A 23092-nucleotide genomic window follows, 5' to 3' on the forward strand; every position below is an offset into this window, starting at 1 on the left:
AGGGTGCTAAATATTTATTGATGTCAGTCTCACTTCAAACATTTTTCCTGAAATATATCCAGCCTCGTTGCGTTAAAGAATCAGGTTTCTCTGGAAGATGTTACCATCAACTTTGTAACGCGATGCTCTCCTTGGAAATCTAATGCCGATATTTGTTCTCCCTTTGCGACTGAGAGGTATATTATGGCTGGGACCTTTTGAATAATAAAAGCAGAAAACCTCCATGTTTAATATAATGGGAGACAATTATTTTAGCGAAATTAAGAAATGAAACAATAAAATTTTAACTCACATACAAACTTATGTAGTTTGTAAAGATGGCTGATATGTACGTTCAGAATCGTAATACGGACAGGATTTAAGATAAATAATGCGAATGCAACCCTCCTACACAAATATAAAAAGGGAATATACTTATAAAACTTGTTGATCCTCTTAAGAAGTCGGCCACTCAAAGTAATGCTCTTCAGTTGAGAAGTTCGATCCTTGAGATAAAGCCTGCCCTATACTTTCTCTTTTCACGTTTAAATTCATAAAGTGCAAAAGCCAATAAAATTCTCTATTATTAAAACGCCACCGCTACAACTTTAGTTACACAATAAATAAACAATATGTACAATAGAAAATTCTTATAATCATTGTAGCGAAGTAAATTAAATCGTGTTGTCTTGGTTTCTCCCTCGTTCAAGGTTGAGAAACTCAGGCACTGGATTGTCGGCAACAATTCCGCAGAGGCGTCGTGATTTTATGAGATTGCGACTTGTTGAAGAAGGGGTGATAACAAGGGAAGGCTCCGCAATAGGATTATGAAGCGAACAACATGTAGCAGGAAGTGTGCCAGAACGAAGTTTATCGCAAGTTGCGTCTTTGACTTTATTAGCATGTATTTTCCATGAAAGCTTATCAAGCCCGACCATTTCACCGGTTCGTATTATTAAATTTACTCTCATCTAGTACAGTATAAGTCATTTTAATCAATTGTGATTCTAGCAATAGTTATGTGCAAAATTAATAATTATCATCATGTTACTGTACGCGGCTTTCCGTCTGTCGTAAATCAAATTTTTTAGTAAAGTATTTCGTTTCTACAAGTATATTTGCAATCCAAGGGCAAATGTTTCTAAAGATATAACAATGTAATAAATTAGAACATGTCATTAATTACTAGAAATGTATAAATACCTAACAATACATTTATAAATTCATATTACAACCAATATCAACAAAAATACTAAAATGATATTTTCACTATTTTTGTTTTACATTTTCAACTTTGCAGCCTGTAGTTGATGCTGCATGTTGGTCTGCGAGTCGGCGAACTCACAACCGGCACTGGGTCACTTATTGGGTCCGTATTCAATCGCGTTTTATTTTTTATTTTTGATTCGGCTCAAACCGATTTCGGCATTGCGCCATCTTCAGTAAGGAAGGAACTGTCATTTTGTCTGAGAAGGGATTATGTACCGTTGGGACCGTCAGTTATCGCTAGGGTCGTTGTTAGAAGTGCGGTGTACGTTGGTCAGCTGTGATGTCTGTTATTTCCTTTAGTTTGTTGTTATTTCTGATCGTTTGCTTTTTTGTAGCTGCTTTTATGTAGTGTTTTTAGTGGTGTGAAAGTAGTATATGAATGTGAGTTTGTTTTTACATTTATAATTTTCCGCCTTAAGAATTTTTTTAATTTTTTAATTTTTATTTATTTATTTATTTATTTATTTATTTTTTTGCAGGGGCATACGACAGCTTGATCATTTCAGCCCCGTAGCACTAGGAAAATATCGCAACACACACACGATCACACCAAATATTTGTTGTTATATGTCTAGTTCTTTAGTACGTTGAGTTTTGTGTTTTAAATTCATGCTTGTTTCTTTCATTGTGATATATTAAGTGTGAGAGTTAATTTGATTTCCCATCGTTGTCTCTGAAGGATTTGAGAAGTTTTTTAATCGATTTTTTAAAATTTCTTTCCAGTCTGTACATTGTTTGAGTCTCCGCATTGACAGTAACGTTATGAATATTTCCTGCGGGTCAGTTGTGTGTGTTCCTCTTCAGTAGTTTAACTGTGTTATTATTGGTCGTTAATGCTGTTTTTCTGTTCCGAGTTTGGAAATTGGTTCATTAATCTGTAGGTGTTTCTTCCTGTGAATATTGTCCATTTTTTAATAGTTTATAGTATGGTGCTTGTTTTGTATACGTTTTTCATCACTAATTTTGTTATTATTTGTAGTTCTTTGTTGTAATTTTCAGTGTTGTGTGGGTTGAATTTTAGTTTTGCGTTTGTGTGGGTGGTTGGATTTTCCGTTTAGGATGTCGGTGATTGCGGTGGGTTTTCTGTACATTTGGAATTTTATTGCTGGTTCTGGTGGGTGTTAAGAACAAGAAGTTGATGCTGTTGTTATTTTCAGTTTTTCTGGTGAATATAATGTTTTTGCGTATGGTAATTGTTCTTAAGTATGTTTTCTGAGGAGGAGTTGTCTGCTAGTATGTCTTCGACATATCTAAGTAGATAGATTATTCCATTTTCAGCCATATTTTTGGGAACGTTTTTAATTCTCCAATTTCACTCCAATAACTGGTTTTTAGGAACCATTTTTATTTATTGATGTCTTATACTATTATAAATAATAGAAATAGTTTCACATCCTTTCAAAATGTTTTCTAGATGAATGATCAAATTGTTTCTATCCTTAATAATCTATTTTAAGATTCCTCAGTAATATATTTTTTCGTTACTTAATTAGATTTGACCAATTTTTAAATATTCAGTTTTTTTTGTGCAAAATATCTTAAAAATTCAGTTTACACCGAAATATTAAAATTCAAAAGCTTACATATCTATTGTAAAATTCTTGACATTTATGGTTACCCATGTCGGCCAACGATATGTTTATCTTCGTAATGCAGGAACGCAGTTGATCCGAAAATTTGCATAAGTCGTGAAACTTTCTCCCCTTTTGTTTATGAGTTAAGGTAGTTCCAGGGGATTTACGGTAAAGAGATATTTGCCCCAAGGAGATAAGTGAATCCACATGAATTTGTTTTGATCCTCGTAAGAACACACGAAATTCCCCAGCCGGCAGCGGCCTGGCAATAAAACATTTATAGCTCATAACCTTTCTAATGTCACGCTATACTAAAATAACTTCAGACGACCATGGAAGCCCGTAATGGTTTTATTATTCCGAAAAGAGGGATGTCAAAGTTGTGACCGGAAGATGGAATAAACATTTTCCTGTGTATGCATAAAAAAATGGTGGGGAAGGGAAGTTGAGCCGGAAAACAGAAGGCAAAACTGCGTTTTCTATGAAGATCCTTTTAGCTTTATTCACGACCCGCTCAACGCATTTAGAGTCTCCCCGATTTACAATTTTCCGTATTTTTATCGTCTGCCGTGATTTAAAAAAATGCATTCTTGCTAAAAGTAGTTCGTAAATTGTTCAAAACTAAAATATTTTTGGTTTAATTTGTATTTACCTGTCTATACTTATAGCTACGAGATTAAAGATGGAAGATGTGCTACAAGTTACGTCCATTGCAATGTAGAAATCGCACACGAATGCTGGTAAACTCCAAGACCCGTTCACCTAAAGAAAAAGAAATCTGTTATGTCATTGTTTCATAAAGCTATATAAACTTAATTTTTTATAAACAAAGTTAATATTTGTAGTTAAGAGATGAAACTAAGTGTTTTTATTTCTTTCAAATTCCCCTTATGCTTGGATTTTTGGGTAGTTAATATTCAAGTTCTTATGAAATTATTTATAAATTAATTTAACATTTTTTGTTCATAGATTGAACTGAGTATGTTTATTTCTTTCAAATTCCCCTTATCGTATGTATCATTCTTGCTGTGGTGTTGAGTGTGGGTAGTTTCAACACGGAAGGCAAGAATGACACATCTACACAAAACAAACTCTATGAGCACTGAAGATGATTTTCATAAAGATCGAAACGTTGGCATGATAAAGAAAATGTTTTTATAAATCCTACGTCACACCAGACCGCATCTCAAATAATCCTCCATCACCTCCAAATAATCACTAAGTGACGGTTACTAACCACCACACATATAATTGTGGGATAGTTAATATTCAAGTTCTTATGAAATTATTTATAAATAAATATAACATTTGTAATTAAGAGATTGAAAAGAGTTTTTATTTATTACAAATTCCCCTTATCCTGATTTTTTTTTTTCAATTATAATATTAAGACTTACATCAATCATATCAAAATAATTTGAATTTATTGTATAATTTAAAAAATATGTAGGATAGTCAATATTCAAGTTCTTATAAAATTTTTTATAAATTGCTCGAGCTTGTCGCCGAGAATCGAATCCTGATTACTCGACATTTGAAAAATGACAAAAAGGAATGAAAATTCGAAAGGCAGGTCGAGATGGGAAGTTGGTGTCAAAGTGGATCGAACGATAGCTCAAGTGGTAGAGCAGCGGCGTATTTACCCTAAGGTCGTGGGTTCGAATCCCGCTCGTGACGCTAACTTTTTAATTTCAACCAATTCCTTTCATAAATATTAATTAATTAAAAGAAGCTATTTGTCAATCGAACCACGAACTCTAATCGATTTATTAAATTTATCATTTGCAGTTCAGAGATTGAACTGAGTGATTTTATTTCTTTCAGATTCCCCTTATCCCTGATATTTTTATTAGCAATTTTAATATTAAGACTTACATCAATCATACAATAATAATTTCATTTTATTATATAATTTTAAAAATAAGTAGAATAGTTAATATTCAAGTTTTCAAGAAATTATTTATAAATAAATTTAACATTTGTTATTCAGAGATTGAAATGTGTGTTTTTATTTCTTTCACAGTCTGCTTATCCCTGATTTTTTATTTTCACTTATAATATCAAGACCTACATCAATCATATAATAATAATATCATTTTATTGTATAATATAAACAATACGTAGGATAGTTAATATTAAAATTTTCATGAAAAGACAAAAACTTGAATTTATCTTTCTACGATTATTTACGATTTCAAACATTCGCGTTTTTTGCAACTGTATCCAACTTTTACCTGCGGCAAATCGCACAGTATTTTTAGTCAAGTTAAATTTGAAACGGTGTTACAAAGATTTAATACAATTGCCAGCTTATCGGACGTTAGCCATACCATTGTTTCTCGATGATACAAGGCCGGACATTTGGTTTCGACGGAGTTTACACAGTAACCGCAACGCAAACAATAGAATTTAATAATTATGTTGGCCACTACCGTTAGAAAGCATATTTTATAACTCAATAAAAAGAAGTGCCTTCATGTTATTTTTAATCTTCGAGAAAATTCGTTTTCTTCATGTTTGTAAATATATTAAACGTATTTTATTCTACTTTAGCCCAAAATAACAACAGCAGCATCAAACATGCCGAATAGAGTTTGAAGAGTTTTCAAATATATTAAGAAAAGATATTCATTTTTTTATTTAGAGATTTGATGCTGCTATTCTTAGGTACGCTTTAAAAAAAATAGCAGTCGAAGAATGTAAAAATATTAAAACTCGAACCAAACTAATGAATAAAAATTAACTAATCACTTATCAAAAAGTAAAAACAATAATTGCGAAATAAACTTTGCTTCAATAAAATAGAAGGAGAATAAATATAAATTATTTAAAAATACTATAATTATTTTAGTATCCAATAACTATAAAAAATATATAAAACGTTTGAATGTATAAGGTACCTAATCGAATGTTAAATAATCCCAACTAGTAATTCATTGTAAATGATAAGAACTATTAGTTATTCAATAACTGTTTTATGTTTTACCTGTTACTAGTGTTGTAATTACACTTGTTTATATTATAAATTGTAATTAATAACATTTTTAGTGGATTTCAATTATTGAATGTTGTTGCTGAGATTATTATGGTAATTGTCATTTTTCGCCGAGAATCAAATAAATTACACGACATTTGAAAAAGAGCAAAAAATAGGGAAAATTCGAAAGAGAGGTAGTGATGGGAAGTTAGTGTCCGAGTGGATGGAAGTCACGATAGCTCAAGTGGTAGAGCAGCGGCGTATTTAGCCGAAGGTCGTGGGTTCGAATCCCGCTTGTGACACTGAATTTTTTATCTCAACCAATGCCTTAAATACACATTTATTAATTGAAAGATATTATTCGGTCAAGCGGACCAAGAAAACTAGTGAATTATTATGGTAAATTCAATTGAAATGGAGAGATGCATTAGTTAACCCTGTGTATTATATTCTTGGTGTTCAGTGTAAATTTAATTCTTAATTTCATTGTACAGTCAAATCAATTCAAAATATTTTTATTCGTTAACAATCCTAAGTACAAATTGTATGAATTAAAGTAAAATAATTACATATAAATACACTACAAAGGAACTACGCACTAAGCGATAAAAATAAATAATCGTAACAAAGTAGTTAAAAAACTACATTGACATAAAATTTATATGGTTGTCACATTATAAAATTCATTTTCATCTAGAAATTTCAAATAATTTCTTCTAAAATTCTTAACGTTTTTAAATGTAATAATATTGGTGCCCTTTCTAAGTTGAAGCCATCAGAAGGAAGCAATTCACCAAACAGTGGCTGACGCCAGAGTAGTGTCAATGCATTGTAAGAAATATTCATGGTATCTCTGGGTTTCCAGAGTATGATGCGCACTGCTTTTCTTGAGTAAAAACCCTCACTTAAAAGATCAGGATCACTATCCCAAATGCCAATGATACACCGCATGATTACTCAATAACAGCTGCTTAAGCTCAACCGGCCTTAATCGCTGCAAACCGAAGCAAAAGCAGACTCCGAGGAAGGTTTCATCAACGAGGGGAGGTAATAGTTGCTAATAATGAGAGTTGACTGAGTTTTTTTTGTAGCGTTTATCTGCCTTACTAAGTATTATGCAATTTGATTTAGAATAATTGAGCTCCAACTGTTTTAATGAAAACCAAATGGATGCCTTCTCGAACAGCTCTCCTGTGGAGCATTCTCGAGGGTGTCTGCGCGCTCAACAAAGTTGAAGTCATCGGCGTAGTTGATAATAAGCAGGAAGCAAAGAATATCATTGAAAAACTATAGGCAAGATGGGAAAAGTAACTTCAGTAACTTCCAACGTACTAACAGCTAAGGGCAATTTAGCAGAGCCGCTGGGCATCCCCCAACATCCCTGCCGAAAGGAAAAGAACCAAACCAGGACAAAAACCCGAATACCATTTTTTCAACCTAATCAGATGAATGTTATGATCTACTGTTCAAAACCCTTCGATAGTTCCACGAAAATACCAATCACCTGATCTCCCTAATGCAGCGCTTCAACATAAAATAAGTGAGGTCAAAGGGTGCTTAATCGGTAGATCTGTTTTTCAGGAAGTAATGTTGGCTCTCCGGAAACCCATTTAACCATAAGCTGGTTATAGTTCAATATTTTAAGTAAATGTTTATATTGATTAACCTTATAAATTATTAATAATATTCTAATAAGTGAGGTAAAAGTGTGCTGAATCGGTAGATCTGTTTTTCAGGAAGTAATGTTGGCTCTCCGGAAACCCATTTAACCATAAGCTAGTTATAGTTCAATATTTTAAGTAAATGTTTATATTGATTAACCTTATAAATTATTAATAATATTCTAAGCCCTGATGGAAGGAATAAGTACCACAAGGAAGAAGCTAAGCGTTACTTTTCCTTTCGAATTGGCCTGGTGATCTCAATACCAAATCCGGCTACTCAATCAAGAAAGTTATGAGTTTGAATTAATTTGGTTACGTTATTAAAAAGAAAAATTTATTTGTTGGTTTTCAGGAAACGTCTATATGTAATCCGCAATCATATTCATATTTCTTATGCCTTGAATTTTTAAAAGTTTACAGCGTCCTTCCTCGAGCCCAAGAAGCGTCATCCCTTAGTTATTCAATTAATTCTGGCGGGCAGACTGTCAACCTGTTTTATCCAGCGTCGCCTTGTGAATACATTATACAACGTGCCCTGAATAACCGCCATTATTAATATCCCTCTTCTGTCACAGATGCCTGTCTCTTTTGCCAAACTGATCATGCTACGCAAAAAACCAAGCACTAGTTTAATTTCGTGCAATTATCAAAGGACGAGATCGTGTGAAATGCTTTTGACAAAAAGCCCACATAATATACGCTCCAGAATTGCTGATATAATAAACGACATTTATAATAATTTTCAAGTTAATTAAGGTTTTAAGTTGAGATAAAAAAAATCAGTGTCACGAGCTGGATTCGAACCCACGGTCTATGTATGTACCTACTATGTATAAGTAATTTTGTCGTTATATTAATTACAACACGATTATTTTAATGTAAACCAAATTAAACGAGATCAAAAATTTATGAGTTTTTATAAGAATTATTTAATTATGATGGTTAGGCCGAAAATGAAACACTGGAATAACTGTAAACAAAACAATTAAATTTAACTGACAATGTAGGTATTGTATAGTTATTCTCATACAATTTAAATAACAATTTATTACAAGTTCACTAATTTCGTAGTCCGCTTGACCAATTAATATATTACAATTAAAGTTTTTAGTTGAGATAAAAAGTCAATGGCACGAGCGGGATTCGAACCCACGAACTTCGGCTAGATACGCCGCTGCTCTCCCACTTGAGCAATCGTGACTTCGATTCATTCGGACACCAACTTTCCATCACAACCCCACATTTGGAATTTTTCCTCCATTTTGCCATTTTTCAAATGTTTTTATCTCAACTAAAAACCTTAATTAATTGAAATATATTAATTGGTCAAGCGGACCACGAAAACTAGTGAATTTATAATAATAAGACAATACATTAAGTATAAAATGTATCTATTTATCAATTCATTTTATTATAGATTTTTAAAATATTCCTATTTATCGGTTTCAGATCCATTCTGTAATTAGTAAGTTTCGAACATGATATTTGAGATAGAACAGTAACGGATGAGACCCGAACGGTCATCGGAACAGTACCCCCACGTGAAAAGTGTGAAAAAACGGATGGGATTCGAGCCCACGGTCTTCAGAACAGTTCCTCGAGGAAAAAATTATTTCATTTTTTCCGATAAAAATTATACTCATTCATTTTGTGTTTCTTGTCTTGACAGCAATATGGGCACTCCAATAGGTTTTCTTCACGCCAAATTGGATCTCGATTTTTTTCTCGAAAAGGATGGACAGAAATTAAACTCACTCTGTATTGAAAAAACCTGGTAGAAGAACAATAGTTTCAGCTACACACAATATATGTCGTTTGTACAGGTGGTTATAAAAAAATCGACCAAAATATTTTTGAAGCTCAGGCGTCAATCTCACATTTTCCGGCCTAACTTCATTTTTATTTATTTATTAATTTTTTATTAAACTTTTTGTACATAGTACTACGTAGAGTTGGGTTTTACGAATACATAGTACATTTCATCATGCAAGCTCCAATTAACTTTAGACATGCATTGCCGTAATGACAGTTTCCAGCGGATTTTCGTGGGAAAGAAGGACCTGGTGGTGGCGTCCATAAGTTTCGCGCATCTTTCTTACTGACCTTATCCCCTGTTTTCTGAACAAGTTAACCTGTTGAAGGTATCTCAAATTGTCAAATTGGTATTATCAATACAAGAAAACCCAAACTCATAAAACATAAACAGTTTCATGCTACATGGAAACGCCACTAGAGACGGGAATCCTACTCCCGGAGTAGAAGAAGCCCCAGAATTGCCACGGTGGAGAGCCTTTGGGTCTTTATAAGCGCTAAATCAGGTTTGAAAATATATCAATTTTGATATCTTTATGATAATTAGGTAGTGATAAAGATAAGATAAAAAAGGAGTCTCAAATTAAACAACATACAACTTGGCGTGTATAAAGAAACTTGAAACTTGAAATATGAACTGCTAAGGTATGCGGTTTTATAAAAGTTTTTAAAACGCCCTTCCCAAAATACAAAATAATTATAATGGCTTAAACATTAGATAAAATTGAGTACATGAGATAAGCAGCAAAAACAAATTTTCTCATCTTTTTTTCAACGCTTCGATGAAACAAACAGGAGGTTCATTATGCAAATGCACCCCCGGCAAATGTTTTTCATAAGTCGTAGTTAATAAAACAGAATTAACTCTGTCGTAACATTTTAAACATTATTTCGCTAGTATTTCCTTGAAAAAGGGTGAAAATTACGTTCAGACGAATCAACGGAGTGAAATTTTGCACATTTTTACGCTAAAAAATATGTAATTTTAATACAATCTGCATACTTATGTCGTAAATTGGAGTTATTTAAATATTAAACAATTTAAATTGAAATATAAATTAACCTGTTGCTTTGAAAATTAATTTACTTTTACAACCATTTCTAAACCACTTTGAACGTCTTAACAAAACGTCAAAGTTGTTATAACTTTTAAATGGGCTATTTCGTTTTATGCAGTCATAAAGTAAAAAAGGAACGTGTCGAACTACGGGCAGTAAAGTTTGCTCGCGTCAAATTTCTCCGTGGCAATAAAATCCACATCTGTCTTTGTTGATTCGTATAAAGAGAAATTAATAGGTTTAAGAAAGAAATGTCTAATAAATTGCCTTTTAGATTTTTATTCTGAAAATCGCTGGATATAATATAAAATTAATTTAACCGTTGCATTAATCTAATATTTAAATTAGCAATAATGTTATGATAGTTCCATTTTATTGATCGCTGATTTTTAAATAATTTTTAATTAGGCTACTGACTACATTGATTTTGTTAAATTGGCTTAGTTTTCATTTTAGAGTAACTAGAAAGGTTTTCTTTAACTATATTTTCCGAACACTTCTCCAATTATAAAACTTCTGGCCAAATATAATTGCGATGTTCGGAGCTTGTTTTTCTCAGAGTTTGTAAAGATTCCCACCGCTTATTTATTTATTTTCCCTGCGGAAAATATAAAGAAAAGAGAGAACATAGAAAATATTCAGAGATTTGAGTTCAGGAGAATGCTCCCCACACAAGCAGAGGTTCGCAAAATATGGGAGAAAGCGAGTTGGCCAACTCTTAAAAAGAAAGAGAGAAAAGTAGAAAATCCTGGACATAGATAAGCTTATCGCCGGACAAAATGACACGGCCATACAAAGCCCTTATAAATCATTACTTTCGATAGATTTATTGGTAGTTCGTACAAAGTTAAAAAAGGAGCGAACTTCCGAAGAAAATCTGACCTGTTCTTTCACGTTTTTTTTTTTATGATTACACCATTAGAGCCGAAATGGCAATAAATTGAAAACTACTTGTTGATTTCGTTTAAACTGATGATCCAAATAATTATTGAGAAATAACAATACATTTAAGCACCTTAAAAACTAACGAAGAACATAAAATAAATTTTACTAAAATTGACATTTGATTTACGCTAAATTCGTCTAATAATTTTTAAAAGGGGGTCACGTTTTTTAAGTATGCCAAACTTTTTTTTGTCTCTCTCTCTCTCTCAATATAACATATAGTTCTGTAAAAAAATTAAACTGAGTAAAACAATTTTACGAAAAATGTTGATATTGGAACAATGAAGAAAATATTCAGTACAGAGTATTTCCTCCTCTTGCGCTGATCACCGATTCCATTCGACGTGGCATTGATTTTATGAGGTTTTGCATCTAGTTCTGAGGAATATGTTCTCGAAAGGCAATTTTTTTTACATAATTGGCGTAAATGGGAAGATCCAGATAAGATGGAAGTGGAACATCGCTGTTGTTGGAAAAGGAAGCACTCCCTCTATTATGTGAAAACACTTTACTACGCTATTTTGTGCATTATGTTGCCTATTTGAATTCTCCACTTGAGGGGACATGAGTTGTACCTATACATAGAACACGTTGTTCTTATTTTCTTTGGTGGTTATAGCTACATCTTTTAAAGTGTGTGCTTTTTGGCTACTCTATCTTCTTGTTGTTACGTGAATGAGAGCGATTTGCACATGTTTGATATTTAAACAGATTTTATCACATCTTTCTCCAATGTTTAGAGTGTTTGTAACAACTTTGACAGTGCCCTATTTTCCCTTCATGATTGTAACCATCATCTGACCAATCTTTGGTATGGTATCCGGTATATCGAATTAGATGCCTACTGTCTTTAAGTCCGACCACTCCATAACCAAGTGTAGAGAGCTACTGGGTGCGCTGACTAAACAAGGTGGGACATCTGCGCAAGATTCGCCTTATAAGAAGGAGTTCTTATGTCGATCTGATGTGACATATCCTCAAACGTGTTAGCACAATCCTTTCATTTCGGCACAACTTTGTTTTAGTTTTTGATTGAGGTACAGCATCACCGGGCCGGATCGCGGTGGTACGTTCTGGAGGGGGTGACGTCCCAGCTTTCCCCGCCTCGTCAGCACGTTCGTAGTCCATCAGCAAAACAAGATCGGTTATCCAAACGACTATCACCACTTTTACGAGGTGCTCCAGCTAATAGCTAGAGATAACATATATCTCCAACAAGACCACGACGAGATTGACCAACGAGAATCTGTCACAAATAGCAGAAACCGCGCCAAGGAACTACTCCGCTGTGTACACCCGTCGCTTATTATCAGCGGGCCAAACAGATAGGTTTGCTTTGAGCACCTAATTCCTGGAAAATCAAGTTTGGCGTGGCTGTCAATACAATGTTTTAGTACGATTGGCAATTCTATCCCAAAATCAGCAGTAACTAGCGATTTCGTATCATTCCTTGGGGTTGCCTTTATTGACACAACGATTCATTACAAGGGTCATGCTTTTGTATCTCAGCGGCCCTGAATTCTAATGCAACCTAGTAACTCCGGCTTCCCGATTTTCTGAGGTTATTGAACAAAAAAAAATATCCGTAAAATTAGGGTCAAATTATGGTATTCGAGATAATACCGGCAGATTTATAACCTTTAGTTTTAATAATGTAATCAGCAATTTTAAAATTTGTATGTTTTACACTTAGCCAAATATCTTTACATAATATGTTTATTGACAATCGCATTGTTTCAAAATTTGGATTTATCTGTCTAAAAGAAAATTCGTTGCAAAGTCACTGTTTTTTAAGAATCACAATTTGCGCATTAAAGTCCATAGTTTTAAAATAACTTTTTTTCTTAACATTTCATAACTTGTTTTAACCGTAGACTTATCTACTAGAATGTTAAGTGAATGGGATAAATATTTTTTTGGACATAAATCAAAAATATATCTCTCAACACTTTGAAACGACGTACAAGAGTTTTTATCCTTGCCAAACAAAGCATTTAACTGATTTCAAAATGTGCTGTGTCTTTCCGGGCTTAATCTTTACAAAAGTCGACCGATCAATGAGGAAAATGTTTCGCAGCCAAGCGTTTTTCCCCATTTTCTTCAAAGCTGAAGGAAATGAGCAAGTGCTTGGTTGTATGCGTATGTTAGAGTATAAATAAACAGTAACAAAAATATTTTTAGCAATGTTTGTATTATAATTGTTTTGATATGTAAATTCCTTCCGTTAAGATTTAAAGCCTGCCTGCAGAGTGAAATAATGCCTAGTTAAAATTCTTGAAACAACTATCATTAAATATTAAAATTCTTCACTAATTCGTTCTACTACTACACTCTTCATTAAAACACTTTGTACGTATAAATAAATATTTATGATCATGCAGTTCCTTCTTTTTCTTATCGACGTATTATATTGGAAGCAGAATTAACTTGAAATGAAAATTGTTTTTTTATTATTTAACTCGATACGTTTTCAGTTAAATGGAAACAATATTTTGGGTTCAACAATGTTGTGTTACTTAATTTTAAATTTCGAGGTTTCAATAGGACAATTAACAAAACGTTATTAAATAATAATCAGTTCCCTTTATTACGAATAAATCGATATGCAAGGACTATTCAGGAGGAGGTGTTGAGGTCATCGTCGTTAAACGTGTCGTAGAAAATTTTCGCAATAGAGAAATCTTGAAAAGTATTGCTATATAAATGGAAATATAGAAGGTTGTAATGGAGCTTTAGAAACGGAAGTGGAACAATTCGACAAAACATTATGCCATTATGGATGGTGTGAGTATTGACGTAGTTTTTACAATTTTGACCTCTTTTTACTTTAAAGTACGCTGATTTCATGGCGGAAACCCCTCATAATCTTCATACACGTTCCCCAATGCGGTCAGAGGTGTTTTTAAAAGTTAGCAGCTCGGATAGTGTTCTACAGAAGAGACTACATTGAACGTATCGTCGTATTAATGACATTGGGATGTCCAAATAACTTTGCTTTGTAAATGACATGATGATGCTGCCAAAATGCCACGGATGCTCACTTGTGGGATCCCTTCAATTGATCCAATTGCAGTGTATTTGTTTCCGCATGCTACCGAATGAAAGCATAGCCCATGTTTAAGAAAACACCCAAGGAATAATCTTTTTTTAATTATCTTTTAATTCGCAACAAACACCGAAACTTCACTAGATCATGAAATAATGGAGCCTGAAGCTGAATAGTTGAATACTGGGTGACCCTAGCATATATAAAAACGTTTAAAATGTTGTTTGTCCGAGGATTGTGTGATTACATGAAAAAAGCTGATTGTTCTATACAGGGGCGCGTAGTTTATAGGCAAGTCGAGTATCGAAATGATGACGGAAATACATCAAAGTTGAATTTTAAATTGTTTTCTATGTGTGGTGATCAGTGACCGTTAGTCCATGATTATTCGGAGATCGTGAGATGCATTCTGGTGTGATGTAGGTTTTCAGAAAAACATTTTCTTTATCGTGCCAACGTTTCGATCTTTATTGAGATCTGGGCGAGCGAGGGCCTGTTTGTTATTTCAATTAACAAACACATGTAGGATTTGAAAAAAAGTTAATTTATACAATGCAAAAAAAGATTTTTTATATTCAATCAAACGTTGGCACGATAAAGAAAATGTTTTTCTAAAACCTACGTCACACCAGACCGCATCTCAAATAATCCTCCATCGCCTCCAAATAATCACTAACCACCAGCATAATATTAATGCTTACATCAATTATATCAAAATAATTTGATTTTATTATACAATTTAAAACATAAATGGGATAGTTAATATTCAAGTTCTTATGAAATTATTTATAAATTAATTTAACATTTGTAGTTCATAGGTTGAACTGAGATTTTTTATTTCTTTCAAATTCCCCTTACTCCTGATTTTTTTTGCAATTATGATATTGATGATTATTTGGAGGTCGTGTGATGCGGTCTATGTGTCATTCTTGTGTTTAGTTGTGGGCACTCTCAACACGACACACAAGAATGACACATCTACACAAAAACAAATACTAGGAGCACTGAAGATGATCTTAATAAAGATCGAAACGTTGGCACGATAAAGAAAAGGTTTTTATAAATCCTACGTCACACCAGACCGCATCTCAAATAATCCTCCATCACCTCCAAATAATCATTAAATAACGGTATATATATGTATATTCAATCAAACGTTGGCACGATAAAGAAAATGTTTTTCTAAAACCGACGTCACACCATACCGCATATCACGATCTCCGAATAATCATTGTTTTCTATGTTTGTCGGTGTAGAATCTAGGTTTGAAAAATTTTCATTCTTTTAAAAACAGTGAGTCGCATATGGAAAATAATTACGTATTTGCAGTTATTAATTTGTAATAATGGATTTTACGATAAGAAATTTATATTGAAATTTTAACAAAAAAATAGCGATTTGTTTTTAAAAGTATGCATTATTTAATCAATTGGTTCGTTATAAAATTATGTAAAACTCTTTATTACCGTTGCAGTTCGTGTGCCATCCTGCAAATGATTATCCAGGGTCAATTTAGCACGCACAAGCTCTCACAGCTGGGAATTGGATCTAATTACTCCTTGTAAAACAAGCTACTGAACATCAGTTGGCAATGTCATACAGTACATGCTTGCACGAAATGAGTTTTGATAAACGAGACACCATCGTTTCATTAAAGAGGGTCATTATTTTAAAAATGTGACAAGATATCATAGGAGGAAACAAAGAGCAATGACAACCCTTTATTCAGTCACGTTTATTTTATTATTCAAATATCGTACATTCCTAATAAAATCTATGCATCAACAAAATAAATTATAATGCTAAGTTATAATGTAAATTATTAAACAATTGTTTAATAAACAGTTCATTAAAAAGCACTAATGATTTACAGTTTAAATACATTATTTAAATAGTAGATTGGGCAAGGCGCAAAGCAAGGCGGCTGGCGATAGAATAAGGTGACAAAAATGGTCATGAACGACCAAATTGCAAAATAAAAGTAGTTTCCTTTTTGAAATGTCACTTTACTTTAATAACTGTTGTATTCTTTACTTTAATAACTGTTGTAACAAATAATTGTACATTGCATTCAAAATATCCTCTAAAAAGCATGGAGATATTTATAAGCGGATTTTATTTGTATATTACTTGGAATTTGATAAGTGAATTTTACCTTGGCTTTTATCTGAGCATATTTGCTTTTCCCCAGGGACGAGAACGCACGTTAATCCTCCCTATAACAGGCCATGGTGGTCATATTGGTTAATTCGTTGTGAGGATAATCTAAAAAAAAACTTTGTCCATATAAAAACCATTGCCTTTAAGAATCTGCCAGTAATACCCCTAGTCCGACAAACTTTCTTGTTTTACTTCTAGACAAAGTTCATGGCATTTAAATCGATGCTCTTGAATTATCTAGGATTTTGTGATTTACCTTTAACGAGGAGCTGTTCAAAATCATCTTTTACATTTTCCCGTCCTCTTTCATTTTTTAATCTCATACTTTTTTTTCAGGGAGTTCATTAAAAAGAAAGATCATTTTTTAATAGAAGATACCTTTTATATAAAAACTAGGGCATACCTTTTTTTAATTTGTCTGTCCGTTCTGATACAACATAGTTAAAGTAAGCAGTTATAATTAAAATTTTATTTACGAATCAAAATTAATGACAATTTTGTTTAAAACAATATGTTTTTCTTCCTAGCTTACGAGTAATAAATTCCCTTTATCAGGATTTCAAAACTATAAATAAAAATGTATAATATTAACAAATACAAACACTTAGTTAAACATTTGAACTTGAATTTCGAACGTAATATATTGAAGAGTTGATTGAATGAAAACAACCAAATTTCCTACTATCACAGAAATGTAACCTCCAAAATTACATTTCTTCCTTGAAATATTATGACTGGTTTTGAATTTATCTCATCATCTTACTGAAGCTTTTAAATAATTGGCTCCCAAAATCTGGGCTACTTTTATATTCTTCTATAGTCTAATCAAATGTGAAGAAAACGGCATTTTTTCTTGTACATTACGAGTACGACAAAAGCAGTGCAAAGAAATAAAATCAAGTAAAAAATCTTTAAATACTTATCCAGGTCCGTTTTATACTGTATCTCAGTAAGAATAACCCTGTTTGTAATGTATATTTTTCTAAATATTGGTACTGCAATATACATAAAATATATGCTAACAAAACAAAATATAGAAAAATGTTATTTTTTAGAAAAACCGTATGCCCGCTCATAAACATAAAAGGTCTTTTATACAAAAATTATGTTAAGCACCGAATAACGGTCTACGAGATAGCAATATTATCTCGAAATAAAAAATATCATTAAAATATATTATTTGTCTTATTATGTGCAAATATTATTGAAAAAAGTAAAATCGTTGAAAATCGCATTATTAAATCAATATTTGAATGACTCTTTTGTTTTAATGTTTTCAAATATTTACAATTCCAAATTTAGATATCACAACATAAATTTAGAAGGACGATTATAACAAAGCCGCACAAATATGAAGTGTTCTCCGATGTGTTAACATTTTACGACTCCTCAAGGAAGGCTAACGAGGATCAAAAGGAAAATATTTATAGTAAAAGTTACAAAAAGTAACCTTATTTAATTTTCCTGGGAATGAAACGGGGGTGTCTTGAGCAATTTTTGGATCTGAGGGAACATTATCTCATAAGGCAACTTATTGAAAAGCAGGGCACTCTCAACACGACACGCAAGAATGGCACAATTACACAGAAGACAAACACTTTGAGCCCTGAAGATGATCTCAACAAAGATCGAAACGTTGGCACGATAAAGAAAATGTTTTTCTGAAACCTACATCACACCAGACCGCATCTCACGATTTCTGAATAATTATTGAAAAGCTTTTAATCTTGCTAACTAATTATTTATTACAACGAGCATAAGATTAAAATTAAAACACCCTTACTTTTTTAAAGAATGATTACTTTTGAAGAAACTAGCGATTTACTTATTTTTTTATATTTAATTGTACACCTTATTTTTGATGAAAAATACTCTAGAAATATTTTTCGAAGGATATACATACTACATATTTACGCTAAAAATGCATTGACGTTTTGATATACACAAAGGGAATAAAAGCCGAATTGTCTATTACTGTATATAATAAAACAGCACGTTTCTTCCAAAAATCGAACAGAAAACCAAAATGCTTGCTGCCGTGCTCAAGCACAATTAGAAAATAACAAGTCATTCATTTTCGTACTTTAACTCAATCATAAATATTGTCTATAGTATAGATGAGTTTCATTTTCCCCCAATCATCCAATTTTAAACATACTATTTTAACAACAAAAATATTTCACAATTGTAGTTATGTTAATAACTTGTTTAAATATTTTTTACTAATGCATTTCAACTACGAGGTTATATAAGCTCTCGGGGTGTCAGTGTTTTTGAAAAAGCACATGTTGTTAAAAAATAAGGAAGTTAATTAATAATTTTTGATCCAAAAACGGACGCCATATTAATAGGTAAAAAGAATGAAATTGAAAGTTAGATTTCTGGAATGTCTATAGATTTTTTTATGAACAAGTAAAATGTTAATAGATCAAGGCAAATGCTTCAAAACGAATCCGATTAAGTTGGCGAAATGGTAAAATTTTTCTCAAAGCAGTCATTAAGGCGTAATTTTTTAAACATCTTGCCGACCGATAATAAGGGCTTTCTGGTGACATTTGCCGCATTCTTCCACAGATGATGTAAGGGTCTCAAGACGTTTTCAATTAAAAGTAGTATTCAGCGTAGATTAATGCCTCAGATTTGAAATCAAAAGTATAATGCGACCAAGACCGGGGAAAATTAATTAAACTCCACCACTCGTTGTGCTCAGTTAAAAAAAAAAAATAAAACAAAAAAAATACGAGGCTAAAATCGGAAAGTGATTTGTTCTTCCCATTGTCAGTATGATGGGAGTAGTGCGTGCCCGCGACAAATGGAACTCATCAAAGAATTCCTCCCTCGGCTTTCATGTGATAATGTGAAGTAATATCGCTCTTCGTCATAGCTCATCCGTTTTTTTCTTCTAAAATGGAATGTCAGCTCATAAAAGTGAGATTGACATTGACAAGAACAACGCTATTGATAAAATATTGGGATCGGTGAATTTACTCAATTACCTGGATATACGATGGTCGAACAAAAATATTTATATTTTTGAAATTAGTTTTACTTTCTGATGCCTGAATCATGAAACACACCAATGATTTATTCATTCACAAAGAATTAAGATTAAACTACTCATTCAAAAACTAAAAATTAATAATAATTACAAATGAGTAATAATAAAACAATTTTTGTTATATTTTTCTTCAAATTTCAGTTGGCAATTTGATAAAGAAATATTATTATTTCATTGATATTGCATTCACTAGACAAACAGCACGAATTGGTTGTATGGAAGAAACATTACGTATTTACAGTCAAGTAGGAAAGAGAAAACATGAAAACTGTACATAAACATTACATTCCACGTATTTATCAACCATTTTTACATTAAAGTCACACCCTGCTCGATAGGCAGATCATAAATTATTGATATCGCCTTGTAGCCTATTGGAATTAGATTTACATGCATCACCGGGAGACGGTGCCGAAATCTGGCTTCCCACAACGAATACAAAACAACCACTAAAGAGATAATAAAATCGACCCTGTTGGGCCAGGGGTCCTGGGAATATAAACGTGATTTCTGTTCTTAAATTGACTCGGGAATTTAACATAACGTGTTAAAGATCCCAATCAATCAAATGTCCAATTTTTATTTTATCGTATTCTGCATGCACATACGGTAGTCACATAAGGTAGTACCCCCATAAACAAATCCGCTACATTGGGTTCTACTTGGACAGCAGATGTACATGAAACATACACAAAAACCAAAAAATAAAACAAGAACTGAACCTAAGGTGGAAATCAAATGCTCGCTTGAATCCAAATAAACAACGAGTACGCACAACAAACTAAAGATATACAAGACACTAATTAGCCCAATTTGGAATTAGGAGTTGACCTGAGGGTTCAGCCAAACATTCCAACATCCAAAGAATCCAATTTTTTCAATCAAAAATCCTCCATCGCATCCTCAATGCTCACCCTGCTATGTCACCAACCAAACCATCCACAAATACCTAGACAACCATCGTTCCATTCCAAGCTTTCCATCTATACCAATCTATTAGCTCAAGTCCCGCCTTAACTACCCTAATTCTCTATATTTCCGGTATTTCTTTTTCGCTATTTTCACAGTTTTGCCCATAAGGTGGCAATGAAATGGAAGTGGCCATTGTGAAAGCCAATTATTTTCCTTAATTCTTGTCTACTGAGAGAGAGACTACATTTTTGCTTTCCATGTTAAGATGTTGCGAAATTCCTTAGATTGTTTTGCATCAGGTCCATTCATCCAGATTTCTATATTGAATTCTCATGTCCCTGTACTCAAATCGAAGTTATATGATTTCATTTCCCCAGGAGTCGGTTACATTGCAGTTATTTCAAATATGCTTTATTTCTTTCATAACCTATTAATAATAAACATATGTAGCCAATAAGCATCTGCAGGGGGTTGAATAGAGAAAATGAAAGAGAAGGAGAGAATGAAAAAATGAAGATTGTGTTAATTAAACATGCAGAATTTTGTCTAACTTGACTACTCTTCATCTAAAGATTCAAAAGAAACGAGAATTTGAGAGAAAGAAGGATAACGAAAGAAAAAATGAGAAAAATAAATAAGAATGAAGAGAAAGAAAGAGAATTATGTAGATAAATAGAGATAAATATAGAATGAGAGAAGATGAGTGAAAAAATTGATATGAAAATAGAGCGAGGGAGGTAGAGAGAGAAAATGAAAGAGAAAGAGAAAGAGAGAGAGAGAGTGAGATGTCGGTGTTAAGTGGAAAAGGAAATAGATGAGGGATAGAGAAAGCTAGATAGAAAGAAAGAGAAGTATAGAAAGATAGTAAGAGAGAATGAGAAGGGAAAGAGAGATTGCAATTGTTATTCGTTTTAAGCATTCCTATTTAATTAAATTTTCATTAAGAAACTAGGATGGTTATAAAGAAGGAAAAAAAAGAGAGATGGAAGTAAAAGAAAGTGAATGAGTAAATGTAGAAAAACAATGAACTGAAGGCGACAGTAATGGATAGGGTGATTCGAGAATTTACTGTTACAAAACCATTATAATTTTTTATTCAAAATTTTCCTTTTTGGAGTCTTATAGTTTAAAAAAAATTAACCCTTGCACACTTAACATTACAGTCCAGAGGGCGCAAAATTTTCACCTTTCTCACCCGCCCTTGAACCGGGTTACTCGCATCGATCGGTTGTGAGAATATATTTACAATATGATTTTTTTCCTGCACAACAAATTCAGGAGAATCCGGTAGGATTGCGGGTGGGTGTCAGCCCGGGAACATTATCGGGGTTAACCGAGGAATCTATTGTCTACCAATCAGCCCCAGGCCTATCTATCTAATCCTTGACATTCGAAGATTAGGCTTTATCGAAAACATCATTTATCTGGCGCCTTCCATTCACTAAATCCACAAATATAAGGACTCCTGTTGTGTCTTAAAACAATATCATTGAATAAGATATTATACTGATAGTGCAAAACAAGCAAATAAATCTCGTTAATACACTCACGCAATTCTTGAACTTGATGCTTTTACGTTTAGATTTCTTCATTTGTAATTGGTCTGAACAAACTATTCAGTTTTGCACAAAATTATTAGTCTTGTTATATAACAGATTGTTCTTGGTTAGTGTTTTATCATAATGGAATTGTTGATTTAACTCTCTGGACTGGATTAAAAATTACACTGAACAATCGATTCATGTATAAAATAAAAATAAACAAATAATTTATTTAAATTTTACGTGCTTGTTATTTATATAATTATTATGGTTGTTAGCGATTTTTGGTGGAAGAGGACAATCCAAAAAGAAACGACCATGCTCAAAAAATTAAAATGAAATTAAAGACTTGACGAAATATATTTTTCAAAATAAATAAAAATTATATAAATAAATATATGATCAAAAAATTAAAATACACTAGTTTTTTGGTATAATATTGTTTATTAATAAACATTAAAATTTTTACAAATTATTTTTTGGAATATTAGAAAGAAGTTATAACTTTCAAAACATTTCAACGTTTCGACTTTCAAACTTTACAGAGGTTTACAAAATAAAAATTACTCTTTGTTTTTGTTATTCTTGTCTCATTTATTATGACATAAAAATATAAAATAAAAATTTTAAGAAGCCTATAAAAAACACGTAATGGCTAAATTATGGCCCCCGTTAATAAATTAAAATTTCAGATATAAAAGTGAAAGGTATAAAAATCTTAATATATAATTAAAGAAGAAAAAGTCTTCTTTCATCTAACAGTTGTATAAACGTTTAATTCCTATAAAATTCAGTAAAGGTATGAACAAGTATGAAAAAAGTCCGCCAACAAATTAAGATTAAAAATGTCTTTTTCTTATTGTAATTATAATTTTATTGAAAGATGTTAATACATACTAAGGGGCCACGGTAGCCGAGTGGTTAAGGCGTCAGACTCTCGGCTAGTAGATCCCGCGGTCGTGGGTTCGATCCCCACCGTCGCCTCTGGACTCTTTCTGACGCCTAAGGGGACCGGTGGCCGCAATTGAAAGAAATTGACACGGCACTCATCAATGGAAGGGGCGGGATCGGATCTCAGCGACCCGAATTTGGTCCCA

The 23092-nt window shown here is 32.6% G+C and overlaps 1 protein-coding gene across 2 annotated transcripts in view; it reads right to left on the minus strand.

The window, feature by feature from the left end:
- Positions 1 to 23092, minus strand: part of LOC106668960 (dopamine D2-like receptor) — a 291887-nt gene that overhangs the window by 164239 nt on the left and 104556 nt on the right. For both annotated transcript variants that reach the window (XM_024228681.1, XM_024228680.1), the window contains exon 2: positions 3475 to 3584. In XM_024228681.1, coding sequence (XP_024084449.1) covers positions 3475 to 3584 — 110 coding nt within the window. The remainder of the gene's footprint in view (positions 1 to 3474; positions 3585 to 23092) is intronic.

This window comes from Cimex lectularius, unplaced genomic scaffold (genome assembly GCF_000648675.2).
Source record: "Cimex lectularius strain Harlan isolate CLEC.00 unplaced genomic scaffold, Clec_2.1 scaffold148, whole genome shotgun sequence".
NCBI lineage: Eukaryota > Metazoa > Arthropoda > Insecta > Hemiptera > Cimicidae > Cimex > Cimex lectularius.